Genomic DNA, 19,098 nt, shown 5'->3' on the forward strand with positions numbered 1-19,098 from the left:
GTCCCTTTTGGTTTGCTTTTGGTCCACTAGAAAAAAGCGACCGCATCACTGCGGAGGCTGCACTGATCCGCCTGTCGATCTCACGCTCCATCCTTCCCTCACTCGTGAACAAGATCCTGAGATACTTAAACTCTTCCACTTGAGGCAGGACTTCTCCACCTACTGCAGATTTCTGATGTAGTAATCCCTGATGTGGGTGGAGCACAGAAGCACGGCAGGCGAGAGTTGGTGTTCACACAGACACTTTATTTTACTTATTTTCATCAGCTTTTCAGCTTCTCTCACTCACACAATCACACACGCAACACACACTTGTTCTGGTCGGGGGAGACTCTTCTCTGCTCTCCCCCTCCTTTTATACTCCATCCCTGCAACAAACAAACACACACACTCTAATTGACACCAGGTGTAATGACTTAGCCACTTACATTCCCCAACCCCGCCCTCCATTCACAGACTGCTGCTTGGCCATGCCCCCGCTGCCACATCTGAGTACTGCATTTAACATGCACTGTGATTGGCCAAGAGCTTGAATCATAATTCACTGGCCAATCACAGCACGACTAACAAAAGGATACGGAAATTCCCAGAATTATCCAAATCAGTGTAAATAACAACACACGGAACAGTCCAAACGCTGAAAATATGTTAATTCAATCGATACATGAGCAAAACTGGTCGAAAAAAACTTATTATTTTCAGGTCTACACGTAGCACCGTAACTGTGCTTCAAATCCGTACCTGCTATGCCCAAATCGTGTATGTTGGCATCTCTGCAAACTGGTACATCCTGATATAATGTAATATGACACACAATTTTTTTTATTTTGCACAATTATTGCACTGATTTATTCATTTTCAGTGTTAACAGTGTAGTCCAAAAAGTAAGCATTCAAGTGTTTTAACGTATTGTACTGTTTTTCAGTGTGTAACAGCTGTAGGTGCAATTGCACTTCTCACATGAGGCACCAAAAGTATGTGGGTGCAATTACATTATTAAATCAATCAGTCTCATAAAATATCGGTTCATTAATTTTACTAATAAATATTTCTATTAATAATTAAATTAATGAATGAATTACTCTAGTGATACACTAGATCAGTGACGGCAATGTGAATTCTTTGATGGCAGAGAATGGATTCAAGTAATACTGCAGCAAAACAGACAAGACAGTTTCTTGTAAATGTTTAATTTATTAAAATGACAAAATCAAGTGAGGATAATACTGATCAAGTACATTCAATAATACTAGCAGCAGTTCAGCAAACAAGGCACAAAATGGTGACATAAGGTAGTAATATTATGTGTCTAAGTGTGTGTGCGCGCACGCGTGTGGGTGTGTGTTTGAGTGAAGCGCGCAAAAAAGGTGGGGGAGGGGACTGTAGGTGTTCTGTGTGACTGATTAAGCCTAGGTCATAACTGGATGTATGATTTTTTGGCCGTGCGATTTTTGGCATTTCCCAAATCGCTGTGTTTTTTTGTTCGTGGAGAAAGACGCACGTTGGCCGCAAGTTTGTCTTGCAACCTGAAAAAAACGTAAGCGCCCGTAGAGTTTGTTTGACATGACAAAGAACCTCTGCGGCCGGTCTGCGGCCAGTCTACGGCTCGAAAATCAGCACGTCACACGCGCGCCCTCCGTGCGTTTCACGCGCGCCCTCCATGCGTTTCTTGCGTTTTTTGCACGTAGACCGGCCGTAGGAGCACATACGGCCGGTTGTGACCGAGGCTTTAGACAAAGGATTTTAACAAAAAGCGCATAAATAATCTTTAGCCCCTGCAAGGATCGAACCCACATGGCATTATAAGCACCATGTTTTAACCAACTGAGCTAACCCACCCTTACTTTATTGAAGTATGAATATTGAGATGTGTATAATAGTGCGTGGTAAGATGATGTTAGAGAGAGAAAAAAAAATAGAGAGCTAAGGCATGCAAAATCTATCCACCAGAGTAAAACAGAAATACAATAACATATGATCAAGCCAAAGCTATATGATTACTGTGCACACACTTCAAACAATCTTAGGTTTAAATGGCACTTTTCACATACAGTGTCTTGCAAAAGTATTCATCCCCCTTGGTGTTTGTCCTGTTTTGTCGCATTACAAGCTGGAATTAAAATGGATTTTTGGAGGGTTAGCTCCAGTTAGCTGCAAGGACAGCTTTAATCAGAGATGCAACAAAGACACCAAAAGATAACACTGAAGGAGCTGCAAAGATCCACAATGGAGATGGGAGGATCTGTCCATAGGACCACTTTAAGCTGTACACTACACAGAGTGGGGCTTTATGGAAGAGTGGACAGAAAAAAGCCATTGCTTCAGAAAACACATTTGGAGTTTGCCTAACAGCATGTGGCAGACTCCCCCAACACATGGAAGAAGATTCTCTGGTCAAATGAGACTAAACTTGATCATGGGAAATGCCATGTGTGGTGCAAACCCAACACCCTGAGAACACCATCCCTACAGTGAAGCATGGTGGTGGCAGCATCATGCTGTGGGGATGTTTTTCATCTGCAGGGACAGGAAAGCTGGTCAGGACTGAAGGAAAGATGGATGGCACTAAATACAGGACAATTCTGGAGGAAAACTTGTTTGAGTCGGCCAGAGGTTTGAGACTGGGACGAAGGTTCATGTTCCAGTAGGTCAATGACCGTAAACATACTGCTAAAGCAACACTGCAGTGGTTTAAAGGGAAATATTTAAATGTCTTGGAATGGCCTAATCAAAGCCCAGACCTCAATCCAATTGAGAATCTGTGGCATAACTTGAAGATTGCTGTCCACCAACGCAACTCATCTAACTTGAAGGAGTTGGAGCAGTTTTGCCTTGAGGAATGGGCAAAAATCCTAGTGGCTAGATGTGCTAAGCTAATAGAGACATACCCCAAGAGACTTGCAGATGTAATTGTAGCAAAAGGTGGCTCTACAAAGTATTGACTTGGGGGGGGGGATACCTATGCACACTTCAGATTTCTGTTTTTTCATCTTAATTATTGTTTGTGTCACAATAAAACAACAATGTGCATCTTTAAAGTGGTCGGCATGTTATGTAAATCAAATGGTGCTAACCCTCCAAAAATCCATTTTAATTCCAGCTTGTAATGCAACAAAACAGGACAAACACCAAGGGGGATGAATACTTTTGCAAGACACTGTAATACTAATCAAGCTAAGACTAACGTTGCCCAAATGCCAGCATTACTTAGGACCACTATCACATGGCAGCATGAAGGAGGTCATCAGTGATCCTCCATTTCGGTGCATCTTCCTGAAGCACAGCTTCAATTTAGTTTAATGCAGATCTGCTATGTTGCAAACGTCCTTCCTGGGCAGGATCTCACGATCCAGAAGGTCCTTGGTCAAATGCTCATTGGCTGAAGATGTGGAGGGACCCGCTCGCCTCTAATCTTCCTAATTTGCATTATTACAGTGTAGTAATAACGGTAAAATGCACATGAAAGCGAACCAACGTAACTGAGGTACTTTTAACCGTAGCCAGTGGTCAGTACACAACACGTGTTTGTTCCTTTCTGTCTTCGTTTCCACCTGCAGAGGGCACACTGGTCTGAGACAGAGAGTGAAACTTGCTCAGTCTGCCCAATTTATGGGTGAGCTTGCATCACGATTTACAGTCGTGCACTACCCAATTGTGGTGCAGTGAAAGACGAGATGAAGCAGATATCGTCTGGGGCAGGAACTGAGGGAATTATGGGAAATGTAGTTGCGGAGATGTGCTGTACTACACAGCCTAAAAATAGGAATTTCCTGAAGTGTTCTTTGCGTTAACTCTGGAAAAGATGACTCGTCAATTCCTTTTTTTTTTTTAATTACTCATCACTGAGGAAAATCTGAGTGCATCCCCTGATCTGAAGGTCCAGGCATGTGAAGGACATATTGAACGATCGGTTAGATTTTGGGAATTTGTGTCTATACAGTATTATTATTCTGCCAACGATTTCCTTTCTCCGACTGTAAGCATCCTGAGGCTTCCTGAAACAGCACCACCACCCTGGGAACGCTGGTGAACAGAGTTCAGCACCAGCACAACAACATGCTGAGCCCATGGGGCAACAACAAAAAGTATTAATGAGCATGTGGCCCCTGGGACAGAGCCACGCCCAAACACTGGCAGCTCGCTCATCACAGGAAGAATCAAAGTGCTGCTCAGCAAAAGAGGAAAAAATCCAAAGCTTGTGTTTCCATGGAGAAATTATTCTTTCACTGTTCGCTACAACGGATTCCCCGAAGACGTCGGCCCTCAGGCTTAGATCTGCATCTTGGCCTCCAGCGAGGTCTCTGCTGCTCAAGTACAACAAGCACATGAAACTCAAATGCTGCACTCTTTTACGGTTTCTATTAACACAGATTTATCCCATGGGGCTGAACTCGCTGCTGTGGTTTGGGTTTTTGCACTTCACCATAAGAGGACCCACACCATGGTGACAAAAGCAGAGCCAGTGTTTTTTTCTTAAAAAAAACAAACAAACAAAAACCCACAGTATGTATAGAGAACTAATGAATAAAATGTCATACACGCGTTTATTCTTTGCATGTGACCCCTCTCCTTGGGCCTGCTGTTCTAATAGCATTCCATCAACTCCGTATTCTCAGTTCTTGTCCATGTCGGTCTTGTTCCAGTAGCCCACTTGTCATGAGCATGTCCTGGTCCCAATATCTGGCACGGACCTTGTTATCCTGTGTGACGTCTGAGCCGGTCTGGCCTTTTTAGTTACATTTTTCTCAGTCACATTCTGAGGTAGGCTTGTGTAACACTGGGGGTCTAGATCTGTGCTGAATGAAATCACTCTCATTCACTCCCCCTCCTCACCATCTAGGGAATTCTATATCGAGGACTATATAGTGAGCTCATTGGTAAGATGAAGGAAAAAAAAAAAAAACGCTTTCGGACACTATTCCGCCATGCCGTTATTTACGTCATTACTGTCATACAATTAAAACGTGCCAGATCAGTCGGCTGGTGGTTTTTGAAAATAATAAATACGTGCATGTATTTTTGTGATAAATCCATATTATACTGAGTGTATTTCCCACATTAATAAATACAAAGTACTTTTGTGTCTGCTGCATCTTTCAGTGCTTTTAAATCAAGGCTGAATACTTTTTCTTCTTTGCCGCTGCCCTTTATTAAATCAAATTTGAGGCTTTTGATCAGTTCCGTGCTCTGAACTATAATGTTTATTCTTGTATTTTATCTTATTCTATTTTAGCTTATTTTCTATTCTCTTACTATTTTTAATTGAACTAGAATGTCTGTTGATAATGTGTTTCTTCCTCCATCCATTCACTCCAACACACTACAATATTACTGCCATTTTCGCGCCACAACTTATAAATTTGTCTTGTGCCCGTTGTCATAAGGAAAAACAAACTACTGCTGTACTCAATCTAAAAATATTTAAGGGTTGTTTTACAATCAGGGTACGCAAGCTAAAAATCACATTTATGGTATGGAAACTGCTCTGCTGCTGACCGCAAAGCACTCCAGAGGGTGGTGAAAACTGCCCAACGCATTATAGGTGCTCCACTTCCGGACATTGAGGGAGTCTACAAGAAGAGATGCGTGCGCCGGGCACGTAGCATCCTCAGAGACTCTTCCCACCCAGCCAATAGACCCTTTCAGCTCCTCCCGTCCAGGAGGCGATTCAGGAGTCTGCAGACCAAAACAAGCAGATACAGGAACAGCTTCTTCCCCACAGCCGTCACCCTACTGAACTCTGCCAGCAGATGATCCCATATCCTCCTTCTACCTGTGTTGACTCTTGCTGCACTTGATAACTGTACATCTGGTTCCATAGTTGTACATATTCATCAATATTCTGTACTGTTGGATCTATTTACACAGCCAGTCTTGCATGTGTGTGTATATATGTATATGCTTACATCCACACTTGAGTTTAGGTGTGCATGTATAGGTGTATATGTGTATGTATATGTGTATATTCTGAATGCCTATTTAACTCCTTTTATATTCACAAGACATCTGCATAGCAAGTTAGCTACTTCTGTATATAGCCTTAAAGGAACAGTCCACTGTACTTCCATAATGAAATATGCTCTTATCTGAATTGAGACGAGCTGCTCCGTACCTCTCCGAGCTTTGCACGACCTCCCAGTCAGTCAGACGCAGTCAGACGCGCTGTCACTCCTGTTAGCAATGTAGCTGGCCATGCTGAGCCTAATGGTATTTTTTGGGGCTGTAGTTAGATGCGACCAAACTCTTCCGCGTTTTTCCTGTTTACATAGGTTTATATGACCAGTGATATGAAACAAGTTCAGTTACACAAATTGAAACGTAGCGATTTTGTATGCTATGGAAAGTGCGCACTATAATGACAGGCGTACTAACACCTTCTGCGTGCTTCGGCAGCACATTGATATCTGAGCTCCGTATCAATGCGCTGCCGAAGCGCGCAGAAGGTGTTAGTACGCCTGTCATTATAGTGCGCACTTTCCATAGCATACAAAATCGCTACGTTTCAATTTGTGTAACTGAACTTGTTTCATATCACTGGTCATATAAACCTATGTAAACAGGAAAAACGCGGAAGAGTTTGGTCGCATCTAACTACAGCCCCAAAAAATACCATTGGCCATGCTGAGCCTAGCTACATTGCTAACAGGAGTGACAGCGCGTCTGACTGCGTCTGACTGACTGGGAGGTCGCGCAAAGCTCGGAGAGGTACGGAGCAGCTCGTCTCAATTCAGATAAGAGCATATTACATTATGGAAGTACGGTGGACTGTTCCTTTAAGGATAATTATAACCACCCTTTTTTATAGCCCTACCTGTAGTTACTTCTCCTTTAACTACCGTACATATACTGCACAGAACTATTGAACATCCTATTTATTTATCTGTACATTCTCTACTCACTATAACCATCTCATTTGCACTAGCTGTACTGTACATAACTGCATTCATCTGTACATATTGCTTATCTGTACATACTGTATTATACTGCACTTCTGCTATTTGCACTTCTGATTAGATGCTAACTGCATTTCGTTACCCTGTATGAGTAATGACAATAAAGTTGAATCTAATCTAATCTAATGCCGCTTTTCCACTACAAACGCGGCTGAGCCGTGCCGTGCTGAGTCGGGCTGAGCGGGGCTGTTGGAGTTGCATTTCGACTACAACCGTGCTGAACCGTGCTGGCTGGAAGTGGGTGGACACATTGGGTGGAGTTAGCGAAAGTGGGTGGACGTCAGGTGATGTCGTTAAGCAGCGCAAACAGTGACATCAGTGAGCTTTTAAGCGGTAGTCTCACGACCCGAATAGTAAACAATAAACATGGAGGACATGGAGTCGTTAGTGTTGCTGGTCTTGGTGCTGTGGCTTGTTGTCACCGACAACGCGGACAGATACTGGCAAGAGCGTATAGATGAGGCGAGGCGCATAAGGCTTCAGAAATTCTCGTAATTCGTAATTCTTCTCCTTCCGGGTTTGCGGTGTTTACAGATCCCAGCGCGCTCGCGGGGCATGTGAGGACACTCCTCCTCACCAATCAGTGCACAGGGGAGTGTCTGCTCACGCCCCCAGCCTCACTCGGCTCGCTTTGGCTCGCTTCAGCCCCACTCCAAAACGGTGCGAGTTTTAGGGGCTAAGCAGGGCTGAAGCGAGCTGAGTCGTGCTGTTTTTTGGTAGTGGAAACGCGAGCCGTGTCGGGCTGAAGTGAGCTGAAGCGAGCTGAAGTGAGCTGAAAAAGGGTAGTGGAAAAGGGCCATAACACTTACTATCTTCAATATCAAAAGGCTTGTCGTGGCTCAGGTGGATAAGGCGCCATACCATAAATCCGGGGACCCGGGTTCGATTCCGACCTGAGGTCATTTCCCGATCCCTCCCCATCGCTCTCTCCCGCTCATTTCCTGTCTCTACACTGTCCTATCCAATAATAAAAGGTGAAAAAGCCCAAAAAAATCTTTAAAAAAAAAAAGTCCTCTCCGAGACAGCTAATTTTTCAATATAAAATAGCATATCTAAAATGATTATTTTCATCCTAAAATGTGGTCAAGATATTGGGACATAAATATTAGAGAAAACTAACACAAAGCTTACAGCCTTGTATTTAAAAGCACTATGGAAGTAGTGGATTCTGAACTGTCAAAAAAAAAAGTCCTCTTCGAGAATCACTTCATTTGTTTCTCCCATCTTATAGCAGATTACACAAAACTACCATACACACATGTCAAAAAATTACCTGAAATCTGTTCTTTAACTTGTCCTTCACTTAAAAACTGGTACAAGAACCAGTTTGAATCAATTTGAAGTTTGGACCCCTGTGACACAAACTTTGTACCCTGATTGTAAAACGACCCTCAACGTTCCTTATGAAACAGCTTTTCTTTCAGTGTGACTGCAGTGCATGATGGGATATAATCGCTTGGTTAGTGGCCATCGGTTGTACACTACTTTTCACGATGCATTGTGGGATACCATGAGTCCACTATATAGGGTGTAATAATTCTCACTATACATTTGGACAGCACTACAAAATGGTGAACTCACTATACAGTCCACTATATAGCGAGTAGTGAGTGATTTCGGACACAGCGCTGGAGACTGAGTGGAGGCTTGCCCTGACCGGGATTCGGACTCCTGACCTGCTGTTCCAAAGATGGCCCGCTCTACCAAGGTCAAGGTTTTTTTATTTGTCATTTCAACCATATACAGTTGGTAGAGTACCAAGTTAAAACTAAATGTTTCTCCAGGACCATGGTGCTACATTAAACATCTCAGGACTACAATCTACAATACAACAATAAAGTGCAAGAGTGCAACACTGCAGACAATAAACGACACACACAACATAAAGTGCAGAGTTGAGTGTGCATATTGAGGTAGTACAACCCCGATACCAAAAAAGTTGGGACAAAGTACAAATTGTAAATAAAAACGGAATGCAATGATGTGGAAGTTTCAAAATTTCATATTTTATTCAGAATAGAACATAGATGACATATCAAATGTTTAAACTGAGAAAATGTATCATTTAAAGAGAAAAATTAGGTGATTTTAAATTTCATGACAACAACACATCTCAAAAAAGTTGGGACAAGGCCATGTTTCCCACTGTGAGACATCCCCTTTTCTCTTTACAACAGTCTGTAAACGTCTGGGGACTGAGGAGACAAGTTGCTCAAGTTTAGGGATAGGAATGTTAACCCATTCTTGTCTAATGTAGGATTCTAGTTGCTCAACTGTCTTAGGTCTTTTTTGTCGTATCTTCCGTTTTATGATGCGCCAAATGTTTTCTATGGGTGAAAGATCTGGACTGCAGGCTGGCCAGTTCAGTACCCGGACCCTTCTTCTACGCAGCCATGATGCTGTAATTGATGCAGTATGTGGTTTGGCATTGTCATGTTGGAAAATGCAAGGTCTTCCCTGAAAGAGACGTCGTCTGGATGGGAGCATATGTTGCTCTAGAACCTGGATATACCTTTCAGCATTGATGGTGTCTTTCCAGATGTGTAAGCTGCCCATGCCACACGCACTAATGCAACCCCATACCATCAGAGATGCAGGCTTCTGAACTGAGCGCCGATAACAACTTGGGTCGTCCTTCTCCTCTTTAGTCTGAATGACACGGCGTCCCTCATTTCCATAAAGAACTTCAAACTTTGATTCGTCTGACCACAGAACAGTTTTCCACTTTGCCACAGTCCATTTTAAATGAGCCTTGGCCCAGAGAAGACATCTGCGCTTCTGGATCATGTTTAGATACGGCTTCTTCTTTGAACTATAGAGTTTTAGCTGGCAACGGCGGATGGCACGGTGAATTGTGTTCACAGATAATGTTCTCTGGAAATATTCCTGAGCCCATTTTGTGATTTCCAATACAGAAGCATGCCTGTATGTGATGCAGTGCCGTCTAAGGGCCCGAAGATCACGGGCACCCAGTATGGTTTTCCGGCCTTGACCCTTACGCACAGAGATTCTTCCAGATTCTCTGAATCTTTTGATGATATTATGCACTGTAGATGATGATGATATGTTCAAACCCTTTGCAATTTTACACTGTCGAACTCCTTTCTGATATTGCTCCACTATTTGTCGGCGCAGAATTAGGGGGATTGGTGATCCTCTTCCCATCTTTACTTCTGAGAGCCGCTGCCACTCCAAGATGCTCTTTTTATACCCAGTCATGTTAATGATCTATTGCCAATTGACCTAATGAGTTGCAATTTGCTCCTCCAGCTGTTCCTTTTTTGTACCTTTAACTTTTCCAGCCTCTTATTGCCCCTGTCCCAACTTTTTTGAGATGTGTTGCTGTCATGAAATTTCAAATGAGCCAATATTTGGCATGAAATTTCAAAATGTCTCACTTTCGACATTTGATATGTTGTCTATGTTCTATTGTGAATACAATATCAGTTTCTGAGATATGTAAATTATTGCATTCCATTTTTATTTACAATTTGTACTTTGTCCCAACTTTTTTGGAATTGGGGTTGTATATGAAAAGGGATCAACTGTGAGTGACTGCTCACTTACGTATCCCCCCCGCTCTCACTTGTATCAGAATGTAAGCAATCGAAGGAATAGGACACTTATTATGAACGTTGACTTCAACAAATAATTCACCCTGAAACAAGTAAGTAAAGAGCACTTTCTCTCACCAGGGATTTCAAATTGCATCCTGGTAAACTGTCATTTTGAAGTAGCATTTTGCTTCTTGAAATCGTGTCAAAATCCACCTTGTGTGTTTCATAAATACATTCAGTCGGTAAACAGGAAGTCAATGTCCGACAGACCTCAAAATGGAACATACCGTACGGTATAGAACCCCAAGCTGAAGCTCGGTACCAAATATCAAGCAGTTGTGATTTGTACTTGCTGAGAAAAGTGTTATGAAAAGTTTGTAAATCCACCTTATACGGTATGTTTCATAAATACATTCAGTCGGTAAACAGGAAGTTGATGTGCGACAGACCTGACACGGTATCGAACCCCAAGCTTTAGTTTGGTACCAAGTGGCTATGATTTGTGGTTGCTGAGAAAAGAGTGTTTCGGACAGACGGAGATACGGTCAGAGGTAAAAAAAAAAAAAAAAACAGTATAAGGAATGTAAACCGTGTGTGTGTTAGAGACATTGTAAAGCAACAGTGCATTATTGTCCACTATGCAAAGATTGCAGTGTGAGTGGTGTGTTCAGCAGTCCGTATCCATCAGTCCAGTCCCTCAGAGTTGAGGAGTCTGACGGCATGAGGAATTGAGGTCGTACTGTATATGAACGACGCCACTACGCCATTCACCAGGCCAGAGAAGTCTAGCCTGAAGAACAGCGCAGAGGCTAAGATCCTTCAAAATTGCAACAATTCATATCATCAGTTCCTATACAATTAAAAAAATGTTAGTAAAAGGAAAGGTGATGGAACACAACAGTAATTATTAGGGCTGGGTATCACAGTCAATTTCCTAGATCGATTCGATTTCGATTCTTAGGGTTTTAAATTGATTAATCACGATTCGATTCGATCTGAAATCAATTCAATCTGCTCTTAAATAATGAAAATATCTCCATACAATACGTTGCAAAATACACGTCTTTATTTTGTAAATTTGACAGTTCACACGTAACTGTAAGCAAAACTGTCTTATCTTCCTGTAATTAAAAAAGTGCAAATAAAAGTGCAAATGAACGTTGCAGCAAATTGTATTGTTTAAGTGAAAAAATATTAAAAATAAGTATTAATATTAACAAAACGAAGACAGTAAACTTAAACTGTCGCACTTAAGCGACTGAGAGATTCTTGTTGAGGAAAAGGAGCTCATTGACGTGTTCTGGGGTGATGCAGCTCCTTTTGGCAGTGACGATATCACCCGCAGTGGAAAACAGGACTGCGTTGACAGCGATGTCCAGGTGTCACACGTGATAGCGACTCTGTTTGCTGACTGCGTTTTCATTCGTATCGCGTCTTTCACAGATGTATACATCATGGGTATCACAGTTTCAGTCAGATGTTTACGTTGCACCATAACGTAGCGTGGTTCGAGTACCTGAATGAGCTGCCCGAATCCTTCATTTTCCACTACCAAGTATGGGCATAAATCTCTGCAAACAAAAGTTGCGATGGCCTCTGTTATCTTTATGGCCCGCGGAGACTCTGACGGCAATGCTAGCAGGTCCTTCAGTTTCTTTAGTTTTGCTCCGGGCGGCTTGTTGTCGGAAGCTAAGGTTAGCGTAGTGCGGTACCTTGTCAGGTGGTTTCTGAGGTTTGTAGTATTCCTACAGTAACTGAGCTCTGCTTGGCATATCTTGCAAACTACCTTGGTTTTATCAAGCTCTTCGTCCTTTGTCGTTTTAAATTTGAAATGATTCCACACGTCAGATTTCATTTGAGACGGCTTGCCGAGCGGTGTTTTCCCTGCCTCAGCCACGGCTCTGGCCTCAGCCATTTTGTATGCGTGCTTGAACGTCACGACGTACGACTGCGCAGCTGCGTCATCCGCACGAGACGGCTGAGGGAGGAAAATCGCACAACACACAAGATTGTATTGTGGGAAAAAAAAAAAAAAAAACTCGATCTCATGCCCTGTGAATCGATAGTGCGAAATTTAAATGAAATCGATCCAAAATCGATTTTTTTATCCAGCCCTAGTAATTATGCCTCTGTCCCAACTTTTTTTTGAGTGTGTTGCAGGCAGCAAATTCTAACTTCGTTTATATTTACAAAACACAGTCAAGTTGGTGAACTTTCAATAGTAAAACTACTGAAAATCTTTTCTTTGTACTTGTGTCAGTGAAACAAAGGTTCACATGAATTAACAAAATCACAGATTTTTATTGCATTTTGGAAAATATCGCAAACTTTTCTGGAAATGAGGTTAGTAGGCTATTTGATTATCTGTGCTGATTAACTCTGCCAGTAGTAATAGCTCATTCACCTTGCGTACACGCCACATATACTCACCGGCCACTTTATCAGGAACACCCATACATCCACCTGCTGTTCTGTTTGATGCAGTTCTCTAATCAGATGATCCCTCGACAGCAGCACGATGCATCAAACCATGCAGATACAAGTCAAGAGCTTCCGTTAACGTTCAAACATCAGAAGGGGAAAAACTGTGATCTCACAGTAGAGTGTGACTTTCTTTCACTGCGGCACGAGTGTTGGTTTGAACCAGATGGAGTGGTCTGAGTATTTCAGATACTGCTGATCTCCTGGGGTTTTCGCACACAACAGTCTCTCGAGTTTACACAGAATGGTGCGAAAAACAAAAAAAACATCGAGTAAGAGAGTGAGCGACAGTTCTGTGGAAGGAAACAAACGCCTTGTTGATAAGAGAGGTCAGAGGAAAATGGACTGATTGGTTCAAGCTTTTTTGCCAGGAAGGATCTAGTAATTCATATAATCACTCTTTACAACCGTGGTGAGCAGAAAAGCATCTCAGCACGTAACAGCAGAACACCACTCCTGCAGCCAAGAACAGGGGACCTCCGAATCAAGAACAAGTTCCTATTAAAGTGGCCGGTGAGTGTAAACTTCATGAATTGAAATTGTGTTATTATTTAGCAAAGTTTTCTGTGAGGAGATGTTTACTTATTACTGAAGGAAGGGGTCGCCAGTGTTAGCGCTTTGTATTATGTAATATTACACTGATTAATATGTAAAGATGTGAATGAGTGCATGTATTGTGACCTGTGATGGACTGGCGCTAAATAAGTAGAACACACACTCACCTGCATGTGCTGCTCTTCTGCATGACCTCTGCTCTGTGGTATCCTGACAGCTTGCAGAAGCCGTCATTACTGTAGACCACGGGCCACTCGACAATCTGAGCGTTCCCCAGCAGAAAACTCGTCTCTGAGGAGAAAACAGGAGAAAAACAGGAGGGAGAACTCAATTCCTGAGAGAGCTGGGAGAAGAGCTGGTTAAGGCACGTGCCATCAGGATGCCTCCACCCTCTAGAGATGTAACAGGAACGACCGACTGGGACAAGATGACGGGGTTAAACAAGGATACGCTGGAAAGAATCCCAATCACCCAGCTGAGCTGAAGTGTCTACTGATCCCTCAGGAGATCTGAGCTGCTCTGCTTTCTGTTACCTCAGTGACTCTGAATAAGACCAAGCAGACAAACCAGTTTGGGGTTGGTGATTTTTCTGCTCTCGCACTCCTGATTCACCTGTTTGTGTCAAGGTTTTCAAGAGTAGGTTTTGAGTCGTGTGTTCGATCAGGACAATTCACAACCGCACTGGATTCCAGATGTAATCGTGACCTGTGCACGCAAAACACATGAACAAACCAAAAACGCATCACCGCATTCAGAAAACACAACAGCAAATCAGAAAAGCAACAGGGTCGTTCGATGTGCCAGGACCTCCCAGGTTACCCCTCATAATTCTCTGAAAAAAATAAATTAATTAAATAAATAAATAAAGCTAGATAGATGCTGGACTCCCGGAAAAAAATCCCAAATATCAGCTCAGTATATCCAATAGTTTTTGTCCGACAGCTTGCCAAATTTCATCATTCCTCCCCTCCCCCCCCCAAAAAAAAAAAATTTCAGTCGATACTGTTTTTGTCTGTCTTTGGGCTTCCCAGGCTTGGAGTACTTGAGTCCGACTCGTGCCCTAATTTTAAGGACTCATGACTTGACTTGAGCACTGATGACTTAGACCCCGTCCACACGTAGCCGGGTATCTGCTAAATCGAAGATATTTTTCTACGTTTTGGCCTGTCATCCACATGAAAACACATCAAAAACGAATATTTTAAAAAACTCCGGGCAAAGTGAAGATTTTTGAAAACTCCGTGTATGCCTTTTCGTGTAGACAGAGATAACCAGAGGTTTGCGTTTTAGAACGTCACAATCTGCGCCAAAAAAATGACAACAAATCTGCCCTGACGTCAAACGTGCGACCTTTGTTTACTGCAGAAGCCAGATTAAGCATGGACTTAAGCTAGCCGCACACCACGGCGATCCACGCGGTACCGAATCGACCCATTTCAGAGCCGACTCCCGACTGTTGACGAGTGCAGTCGCGATTGAAGCGACACGTGACAACTTAATAGTTTTGTGATTGGCTATTGGATATAGTTACTGTTAAATCCAACACTTGAAGATGCTACAGGCTGAATTACAAATGACACAACACGGAATATGTAGCGCACTATCTAGGCTGCATGAGCTATTATTCCCAACCTTAAATAGTGCACTTATATAGGGGAGTTAAAGCGATTTGGAATTCAGCCACACAACTTGAGCAGAGTGGCTTTCCAGCCTACTGTGTCTATGGATAAAGCTTCAGCCTATGGAATTACAGTATATACCTGCATTAGGTGCTACCAACACGTATTTCTCGCGCTAGAAATTGTGTTTAATGATGTCACGTGTTATATGCGAAAGATATGATTGGCTATTGCTAGCGACTCTCGCCGATCAGTCTGGCTCCCGATTAGTTTTTCGAATCGGCTGTGAGATGAGTCGGTACCATCGAAAACTAGTCTTTACGCCTGACTCGTGACTTCAGTTGGCTCGGTACGCTGAAAATCGGCGTAGTGTGCAGCTAGCTAAAGAGTAATGGATCGCAGTAGTGCCTTGAAAGCGTTAATTATTGTGCAGGTGCTATTTACATGTTTAATTTTAGAAACCCAACTACTGCTCCAAGAGCACAGGCGATGTGATTAGGGGGTAGGATTTGGGGAAATAATGCCATCTACGGGTTTGGAATGCTTATGAATGTGACTGAAAACGCAGATGTTCGGTTATGTGTGGAAGGGATTTTTTTCGAAGACGAGGTGGTGTGGATAAAACATTTTTATAAACGGAGGGGGGGAAAATGTTCGGGTTTAAAAATACCCGGCTACGTGTGTACATGGCATTAGACTCATGCACTAATTGCATTCGGACTCAGAAATTGAAGACGAGGACTTGGATTTTTTCTTTAATTTTTGTAGCATGCCATAATTTGGCATAAGATATTTATATCTACATTAATTTTTATACTAATTTTGTGCAAGAAAACGCACATTCACCTGTTCATACATTCACCTGTTCAGGAACAAGCTAACGTTAATGGTGCTAAAATGCCTGGAGAGAACGCCCCTAGGATTGTCCGCTTTGCTTATACAGACTTCTCATGTTCCATATGTAGAAGAACTATCGAGGAGACGACGGGGACAACCTCGAACTTCAATCGTCATTTGGCAAGACTCCACCCAGAGAAGGAAGTGACACGCTATGTTCATTGCTCTGTTGATAGCGGGGCTTGCTGAGCGATGAACTAGCTAGTGTTAACCCTTTCTCATGTTATTTGCCCTACTGATAGTGGGCGGGGCTTGCTGAGCGACGAACAAGGTTTTTATCTGAAGCCTATTAACTAAAATGGGGCAGTCGAGCAGTAACATTAGTCCAACATAGTAGCAGAGACGGTTTCATATAAAGGCAGCAACAGCCACCGTCACATGGTGCGGCTGGAGTCTTGTTCTTGGACTTGACTTGAAATTTTCTTTAATGACTTGAACTTGAACACTGGGGACTCGAGACTGGACTCGGACTCGAGGTTGAGTGACTCGACTACAACACTGGGACTTCCGCTCTTCCTCCACAATTCTATGTCCAGTTCATTTTTGGTACCAAGGGCTAAATTTCTCTCTCGAATCAGAAAGGAAATTCATATCCGTTGTATCTACAGTCTCAGTCAAAAGTCTGGATGCACCTTTGAGTTCAATGGATTTATTTCTTTATAAATCAAAAAACACGACAACGTATCAGAAAAAGCAATAGACTTCTGATTTGCTGTTGCGATTTAGATTTGTTCATGTGTTTTGCACATTCAGCACCAAGGACAAGCAAATCTGCAGCAAGTCCAGATCACATTTTGAACATGTTGCAGACCCCAGGGCTCGACATTAAGCACTGCCCGATTGTTCGGGGCAAGTGAAACGTGCATTTGGGCAAGTGGGATGCGTCCCTGACATGCCCGACCGGGCAAGATGGAACGAGTATATATTATGAACTAGCACCACAAAAATTAGGCTTTTTGATCTTTTATTTCAGTTCCTAAAAGCGTCCCTCACTACGTATCTGCCACTATTTCTTGGCTGTTTTCTTAGTCTCGGCTTCATTTACTGCTTTGCAAGTTATTTTATATACCCCGCTGTTGTAGTATGGTACGCGTACTGCTTATAGACCCCTTGTGCATGATGTCACGCATTACGTGATAATTACAGCTGGGGTCAGACAGACACTGTCTTTCATGCAAGCGAGGCTTAATCTGTCTTCAATATGGTTAATTTTTGCGCTGTTTTTGCTTGTTCAAACAGAGAAATAAATAAAAGGCATCACCGTCGCCCCGCTATCAAGAAAAATGTTAACAAATAGAAGCAAATGCTTTAAGAACAGCAGGGAAATGAGTGGTTAAAGAATACAGAGAGAGGAGCTCAGCCTGAAAACTCCAGAGAAATTCACGATTGTATTTAAAATGTATTTTACAAAAACAAAGTTGGAAGTCAGGATGGAAGAGTTTGCTTCAGAATCTCTTTTTTTTTTTTTCCTGCTCGCATTCGAGTTAGCGCTTTCATGAAAGCGTTTGATTTTCTTACAGGTGAAGCTGCTTCCTTATTCAACACAGAAAACCCAGATTGGTTTCAAACAACTCGGACATAAAAATAAATAAATAAATAAATAAATAAATAAACTCAACAAGGCGTGACGTGCGATAAATCCTGAAAGAACAGAACAGATTAAGAGCAGAGAGAGCTGGAGCTCTGTTTCTGTTATCAGAGGAACGCAGTCCTGTGCAATATATATATTTTTTGTTATATCACCCACCTCTAGGTTTATTTAAAAAAAAAAAAAAAACCTCACACTGCGCTGCTTCATGACAGACAGCTGCACTGATTCAGTTACAGGTTGCCAAATCCGTATAAAACACCCACAACCTACACACTAAATAATTTTAAACTCAAACATTAACCTGTCTGTCATGACGCAGCACGGATTTTTTTTTAAACCTAGAAGTGGATGATATAAAAAAATAAATAAATAAAATATAAATATTCTCAAACACAGTATTGTTCAAAAGTCTTGGCACCCTATTGTTTTCTTCATACAAACTCATCTCATCTCATCATCTGTAGCCGCTTTATCCTGTTCTACAGGGTTGCAGGTGAGCTGGAGCCTATCCCAGCTGACTACGGGCGAAAGGCGGGGTACACCCTGGACAAGTCGCCAGGTCATCACAGGGCTGACACATAGACACAGACAACCATTCACACTCACATTCACACCTACGCTCAATTTAGAGTCACCAGTTAACCTAACCTGCATGTCTTTGGACTGTGGGGGAAACCGGAGCACCCGGAGGAAACCCACGCGGACACGGGGAGAACATGCAAACTCCACACAGAAAGGCCCTCGCCGGCCCCGGGGCTCGAACCCAGGACCTTCTTGCTGTGAGGCGACAGCGCTAACCACTACACCACCGTGCCGCCCTCTTCATACAAACTTTGCTATAGATTTCTATTTTATGATTTCTACATTATCGAGTAATGAACCAACAGTCTGAGAGAGTTCTATACAAAAACACCGAACTTTACAACAGCTCCATGCATGTGAAATGGAAATAAATCGACTAGGGCAGGAAAAACTATTTTGGATAAAATTATGATTGTCTGCTACAAGTAAAAAGTAATCAATAACTAAACTTAATAATAAACTGAATCAATAAGCAAACTTCAATTCAATGTGTGATCTTCATTTTACGTTGCAATTCACAACTACTCTATGGGTTACCTAAAATAAAAGTAGTACTCGCAAAATAGGAGGAAAGTGATAATATTGGGGGGAAAGTGGAAATTTACCCCCACTGTCCCCCCAGGGCAAGTGGGTTTAAAAGCTCATGTCAAGCCCTGGACCCCATTTTACTTTGATCAAATATGCAAATGTACCCATCCAGACAGGAAAGGAACTTTGCAGCTGAAATTGAAACACAACAAAAGTATGGAATCAATTTTGTGCCAAAATGTTCATACAATACTTTTGAAATATCAAACAAAAACGACAAATCAAAATACAAGTCAATTTTTTTAGACTGGCAAACAAATTATTCGTGTAATCGT

The 19,098-nt window shown here is 42.4% G+C and overlaps 1 protein-coding gene across 4 annotated transcripts in view; it reads right to left on the reverse strand.

The window, feature by feature from the left end:
* kcnh5b (potassium voltage-gated channel, subfamily H (eag-related), member 5b) overlaps positions 1-19,098 on the reverse strand; it is a 120,988-nt gene that overhangs the window by 95,377 nt on the left and 6,513 nt on the right. For all 4 annotated transcript variants that reach the window (XM_060925241.1, XM_060925242.1, XM_060925240.1 and 1 more), the window contains exon 2: positions 13,714-13,837. In XM_060925241.1, the coding sequence (XP_060781224.1) occupies positions 13,714-13,837 (124 nt within the window). The remainder of the gene's footprint in view (positions 1-13,713; positions 13,838-19,098) is intronic.

The sequence above is a fragment of the Neoarius graeffei genome, chromosome 7 (genome assembly GCF_027579695.1).
Source record: "Neoarius graeffei isolate fNeoGra1 chromosome 7, fNeoGra1.pri, whole genome shotgun sequence".
In the NCBI taxonomy this organism is placed as follows: Eukaryota; Metazoa; Chordata; class Actinopteri; order Siluriformes; family Ariidae; genus Neoarius; species Neoarius graeffei.